The 5,716-nt window shown below is 39.3% G+C and overlaps 1 protein-coding gene across 1 annotated transcript; it reads right to left on the reverse strand.

Moving 5' to 3' along the window:
* Positions 1-222: 222 nt before the first annotated feature.
* LOC124376383 (pancreatic secretory granule membrane major glycoprotein GP2-like) lies at positions 223-5,480 on the reverse strand. Its single transcript, XM_046835437.1, has 8 exons — positions 5,435-5,480; positions 3,198-3,320; positions 2,912-3,096; positions 2,513-2,673; positions 2,147-2,392; positions 1,822-1,984; positions 1,310-1,412; positions 223-230 (listed from the first exon to the last, which is right to left on the reverse strand). Exons 3-8 carry the CDS (start codon positions 3,083-3,085, stop codon positions 223-225), a joined length of 855 nt encoding a protein of 284 aa, XP_046691393.1. The 5' UTR covers positions 3,086-3,096; positions 3,198-3,320; positions 5,435-5,480.
* Between the last annotated feature and the right edge of the window lie 236 nt (positions 5,481-5,716).

Consider the following 5,716-nt stretch of genomic DNA (forward strand, 5'->3'; position numbering starts at 1 on the left):
TCCCCAAATTACATGAATCTAAAAGTCCCTCATGGTTAACTAAATGTTAAATCATTGAACCCGATCTATGTAACCCTTTAAATAATAATTATAAAGATTCTTTATGATTCAGAAGCCAGAAATTAATTAATAGCTAAATTATAACGCAGTATAATCAATGCTCTAAATGTTTACACTCAGAGAATCATCTTGGTGCTTCAGGAAATCCAGGAAGGATTGAGCCTAAAAGCCTGTAAACAGCAAAAAGAAAAAGTTAGTGTTAGAGTACAAAAATATATATTTTTTGTATTTAATTACTTTTTTAATTGTATTATTAATTAATGATCTGACATAGTACAATACTGTAAACTACAACTGCACCATTGTGGTCATTGCTGTGAGAGCTCTATGAAAAAAACTCTGATTTTCTTTTCATTATAGTTTAAAGAGTATGTACAACATACAGTGACATCATTCCCTGTAAAATTCTTTACCTTAAGACACATTATGCCTTGGAAAATAAAATAAATTAGGTCTAACTTTATTGAGCTGTATATACACACACTATAACCCTTAGTATCAACTTCCAGATTAAACACCAGGATAATTTCCCAACCTGATGTCATTTTGATTACTTCAGAATAAGACCAGCTGTTTCTTGAAGATTCCAATATTAGTAGTTAATTGTACTGCAAAGAATTTACCATGGTTGGGAAAAATTTGTAAAAGGCACAAGTTAGAAAAATTGCTTTTTTACAAAGGTTTTTCTTATCCATCTGAAGATCATTAGGAAGAAGTATGGTGGTGTAACAAATTCATTGGACAGAACAAGCGGGCATCCAAACTGATGATTGAGCAGTGAGGAAACAGATCATAGAAGCTACTAAGAGGCCAAAGGAAACTTTGAATAGCTTCCTAGGCTTAATGGTTTTGGCTGGTTGGCCTGTGCATGTGACAGTTATGTTACAAATTTGACTTTCTATAGCAGGGTGGCATAAAATAAATCTTTCCTGAAAAAGTGACAAACTCAGTCTTATTTTTGCTATGCACCTGACAAAAGGTTCTATGGTATGAAAAGACCAAAATTCACCTTTCTGAATTTCAAGCGCTATGTTCAGCAAAACACAAACACAGCACACCACCCAAGCTGAAGATGGGAAGGATAGGAAAGACCGTCCAATATGACAATGATCCTAAACATACCCCCAAAAAATCAATTTAATGTCTATCCTTAAAGAAAGGTGAATGTCCTTGACTGGCCAAATCAGAGCCCTTACTTAAATCCCTAGAAAATCTCACAATTTAAAGATGTCTTTTTCTTTCTTTTTACCTTTGTTTTTAGTGGACCAGATAAAAGGCCCAATGGAGATGGAGGCACTTTCATGGATGTTTGTAGATCTGCCTGGACGGCCGTGTTTTCTAGTGGGACAAACCTGTAAAAAACACACAAAAAATAGATTATTTTATTCTTTGTTCTCGAACAGTTTTATTTATATTACATTGTAATAAGCAAATGGATGAATTTATTGGCATGTGCTTGTCTTCAGCACTGTTTACTGATTAATGCTTTAGGATCACTATAATTTGAATAAGCTGCTTCCAGTTACCAGCCACATAGAGCCCTCTTCCCCTGTTTTATTTGTGGAAAAACAATAGCGCTTTCTGTGTGTGTGTGTGTGTGTGTGTGTGTGTGTGTGTGTGTGTGTGTGTGTGTGAGGGTGTGGGTGTGTGTGTGAAAAAGGTATTATTAGATGAGTGCTAATGCAGTTACTATTAGACAATCATCACACTGAATTCTTATCTTACATGTAAAGTTGCCTGTTTATCAAGTTCAGAACTTACCACTGCACAGTTCTGATCTTTCAGCAGGCATAGGTGAATGTTGCAGTGAAGGAAGACCTTGGGTTCATCTTTGTGAAAAGAAAACATCTTGAAAGAAAATCGTCCAGTTGTGGATAAACCAATCTTGAGAACCTTGACTGTGCGGTCTTTTGGATTAGAACACCTGAAAATATTTCATTTACCAGTTGGTTTTATTGGTTTCATTCATGTGTAAAAGATATCAAACATTGCATGCTGAGTAGCTTCCCCCTACTTAATTCTACTAGAACCACAGGCAGCTTAAGATAAGCTTTTAAGGTATCTATAGAAGGAAAGAGTTACTTACTTTTGAGTAATCAGGTCCCAGTAGACAGGGTAGTGCTTTTCATTTACAGGTGTGGCCCAACATGTATCCATCACCAGGGCAATCTGACGACTGTCCACTCCTTGAACAGAGACTTCTATGTAGATTGATTCGCCCACCATTATATTCACACTGCCAGTGTAAGGGTGAGAGAAGCCAGCATCCATATAGGGAATCATTGTGACCTGGTACATGCCCACTCCATCTGGAATATGCCTGTTAACAATGCTTTAAGAAAGTACAACCACAGATTAATTAGAAATGTGTATACAAGTTTGGTGTTAATGCATGCAAAGTGTTACACTCTAATGCCTTACATAAAGGTTTATTATTCAACAGAACTCCTACCTCTGAATAGGGTTAAGCTCTGTGTCCATGCTTAATGTCTTATTGAGCTGATACACACAGGAAAAGGAAAGTTCCATTCTTTTCTTCCTGTGAATAATGCCCCCTGCTGTGTCCAGCTCCCCTAGGATTCGGTTCTCATAGATGATATGGGTGCCATTGGCCTGTAAATATGGTTGAACGTTAAAGTTAAATTCATGTTTTAAACATCTGTGACTTCTTGATTTACAAATGTATTATTATAAAATAAATATATAAAATATATATAAATAAAATTTATAAAAAACTTTAAAAAATAATTTTCCTATAAACTTTCCCTTTCACTCTCACAGATACTCTTCTATCACAACAGATAATGTCTAAATTTAAACCAATCCCAATTGCTTTGACAGCTGGGTGTACCGTGAGATGTGTGCCACAGAGGTGGTTATCATAATCAAAGTGGAAAATAAGTCTGTCATTTTGGACTGTTCCTCTGCAGCTGGGGTCATTTAAGTGAAGTTTATTATCAGGAAATCCAGCTTCAAACAGCTGACAGCGGGACAGAGACATGGTGCCGGATCTGCCATCACACATTTCAGTGGCATCTGATGGAAGAAAAAGTAGTTGGTCAGGAATGGTTTTGTGGGAATTATAGCATTACTTATAATGTTTGTTTCCACAGCAGTAATGTTTTAGAAACTTGTACCGTAATAATCAGGGTTTGGTCTGGGATGGTCCACAATACAGAAGCAGCCATGAGTGCCATTTTTCTCCCCACAAAATTCATTCTCACTACAGTTCAGAAGCTTACAGGGTTCATCATGTTGGTCTGATTAAAGGAAAAAATAAATTTAAAAAGTTTTTCAAATATTTTCTTCTATTTAAAAGTATATGATTACCATGTGACCTTTCATTGTACATCCTTAGTTATACATCACACACATCAATATGGTTCAATATAATAATTTGATTAGTTCAGATACACAGGGTCAACAAATATATATGGCCAATTAACACACTTGAGCATAATGTCTTCTAAATTGTCTCATTTATATCTTATCAATAATAAATACATTTATCCACCCTCCCTGACTGCCAATGACTTTGCCTCCTTCTATTATGAGAAGATTAAGAAAATCTGCCAGACCTTCACTTCCTCCCCAACAATGACTACACAACACAGCCAGGAATCCACTACGTCTCTGTCAAGCTTCTCAACCTTAACAGAAGATGAGATACTGCAAGTCATCCAATCTTGCAATCCCACCACCTGTCCTCTGGATCCAATCCCTTCAACTATGCTTCAGACCATCACACAAGATCTCCTGCCCTTTATCTACACAATCATCAATGGGTCATTAACATCTGTCTATGTACCAACTACCTTCAAGCAAGCAAGGGTCATTCCCACCTTGAAGAAACCTGCTCTGGATCCATCAGACATCAACAACTACAGACCGGTATCACTTCTCTCCTTTCTTTCTATATCTCTGGAACGCACTGTTTTTAACCAACTGTCTGTCTATCTCTCACAGAACAACCTCCATGATCCGAACCAGTCTGGGTTCAAAGCGGCTCATTCCACAGAGAATGCCTTTTTGGCTGTTTCTAAAAAACTGCATGCTGCTCGGTCAGCCAAGCTGTCATCTGTACTTATCTTTCTGGACCTTTCAGCAGCATTTGACACAGTCAACCACAAGACACTTTTGTCAACCCTCAAGAGGGTAGGTATCCACGGAACAGCATGGGAAAGGTTTGCTTCATACCTGGAAGGTCGTTCATACCAGGTAACATGGAGGGGATCCATATTTCCCCCGCAGACTCACTACTGGTGTCCCCCAAGGCTCGGTACTTGGCCCCCTCCTTTTCTCCCTCTATACCCGCTCCATTGGTGAAGTCATATCCTCACATGAGTTTTCTTATCACCGCTATGCAGATGAAACTCAACTAATCTTTTCTTTCCCTCCATCAGATACCACCGCTTCCAGTATTTTATGGCATGTGCAATGTAGGAAGTAATCCTTGGAACCCCTCGCTGCTCCATCAGCTAACCCGCTCTTCAGCCAGCCAAGCAATTTAGCATCTGCCCAGTCTCCCTCCAAGCCCACCCCACCCAGAGAGGAGCCCATGCAACTGTGTCAAGCCCATAAAAGAAGAATGAATGAGGCTGAATTCATATGCATGTCATTCTGGCAGACATCCTTATACAGAGAGGAGGAAATTAGTATTAAATAATTCATACAACTGAGCAATTGTGGGTTAATGGCCTTGCTCAAAGACCCAGCCGTGGCAGCGTCATGGTGCTGGGAATTGAACTCATGATTGACCTTCTGATCTTAATTGCCACATCATAAACACTGAGCTACGCCATATATATATATATATATATATATATATATATATATATATATATAATCCATATCTTCATGGATGAGTACTCACCAACTAAAACTCAACCCCAGCCAAACAGAACTGCTGGTCATCCCAGTCGATTCATCTCCAGGTCAAGATCTCCAAATAACACATCATGACTCTCTGCTCTCCCATTCAGCCACTGCGCGTAACCTTTGGGTAACTATTGACAATGAACTGTCCTTCTTCCCACATGTTGCTAATGTGTCTCGTTCTTGTAGATTTCTTCTCTACAACATCCGAAGGATTTGACCATTTCTGTCGACACAGGTTGCCCATATGCTTGTTCAGTCTCTTGTGATTTCAAGACTGGACTACTACAACTTGCTGCTGGCAGGTCTTCCCCTGAACGCTATCTGTCCACTGCAAATGATCCAAAACGCAGCTGCACGGCTTGTGTTCAATCAGCCCAAGTTCTCCCACACCACCCCACTGCTGTGCTCCCTTCACTGGCTTTCAGTAGCTGCACGTATCAGATTCAAAACACTGATGCTTGCCTACAAGGCCAAAATTGGACCAGCGACATCTTACCTCAGTGACCACATCTCACATTGCACCATGCTGTCTGAGATCCTCCAGCACTGCTCGACTGATACCACCTTCTCTCAGAATGAGAGGTAAGTACACTTCAAAGCTCTTCTCTGTTCTGGCACCGAGGTGGTGGAATGAACTTCCCCTAGGTGTCCGTACAGCGGAGTCCCTGACTATCTTCAAGCGATGACTAAAACCTACCTCTTCCTGAAACACTTAAATTAGCACTTTCCAAGTTTGTAGAATTCTAGGGTTATATTTATATTAGGTTTGTAATCTGGC

This window comes from Silurus meridionalis, chromosome 22 (genome assembly GCF_014805685.1).
Source record: "Silurus meridionalis isolate SWU-2019-XX chromosome 22, ASM1480568v1, whole genome shotgun sequence".
In the NCBI taxonomy this organism is placed as follows: Eukaryota; Metazoa; Chordata; class Actinopteri; order Siluriformes; family Siluridae; genus Silurus; species Silurus meridionalis.

Bases quoted from the DNA above. Each gene is read 5' to 3' on its own strand.
- LOC124376383 (XM_046835437.1), bottom strand. From the start codon at position 3,085: ATGTGTGATGGCAGATCCGGCACCATGTCTCTGTCCCGCTGTCAGCTG. The intron at 2,393-2,512 runs GTAGGAGTTCTG...ACTTTCTTAAAG, and splicing joins GAGCTTAACCCTATTCAGAG to CATTGTTAACAGGCATATTC. The intron at 1,985-2,146 runs GTAAGTAACTCT...AAATATTTTCAG, and splicing joins TGGGACCTGATTACTCAAAA to GTGTTCTAATCCAAAAGACC.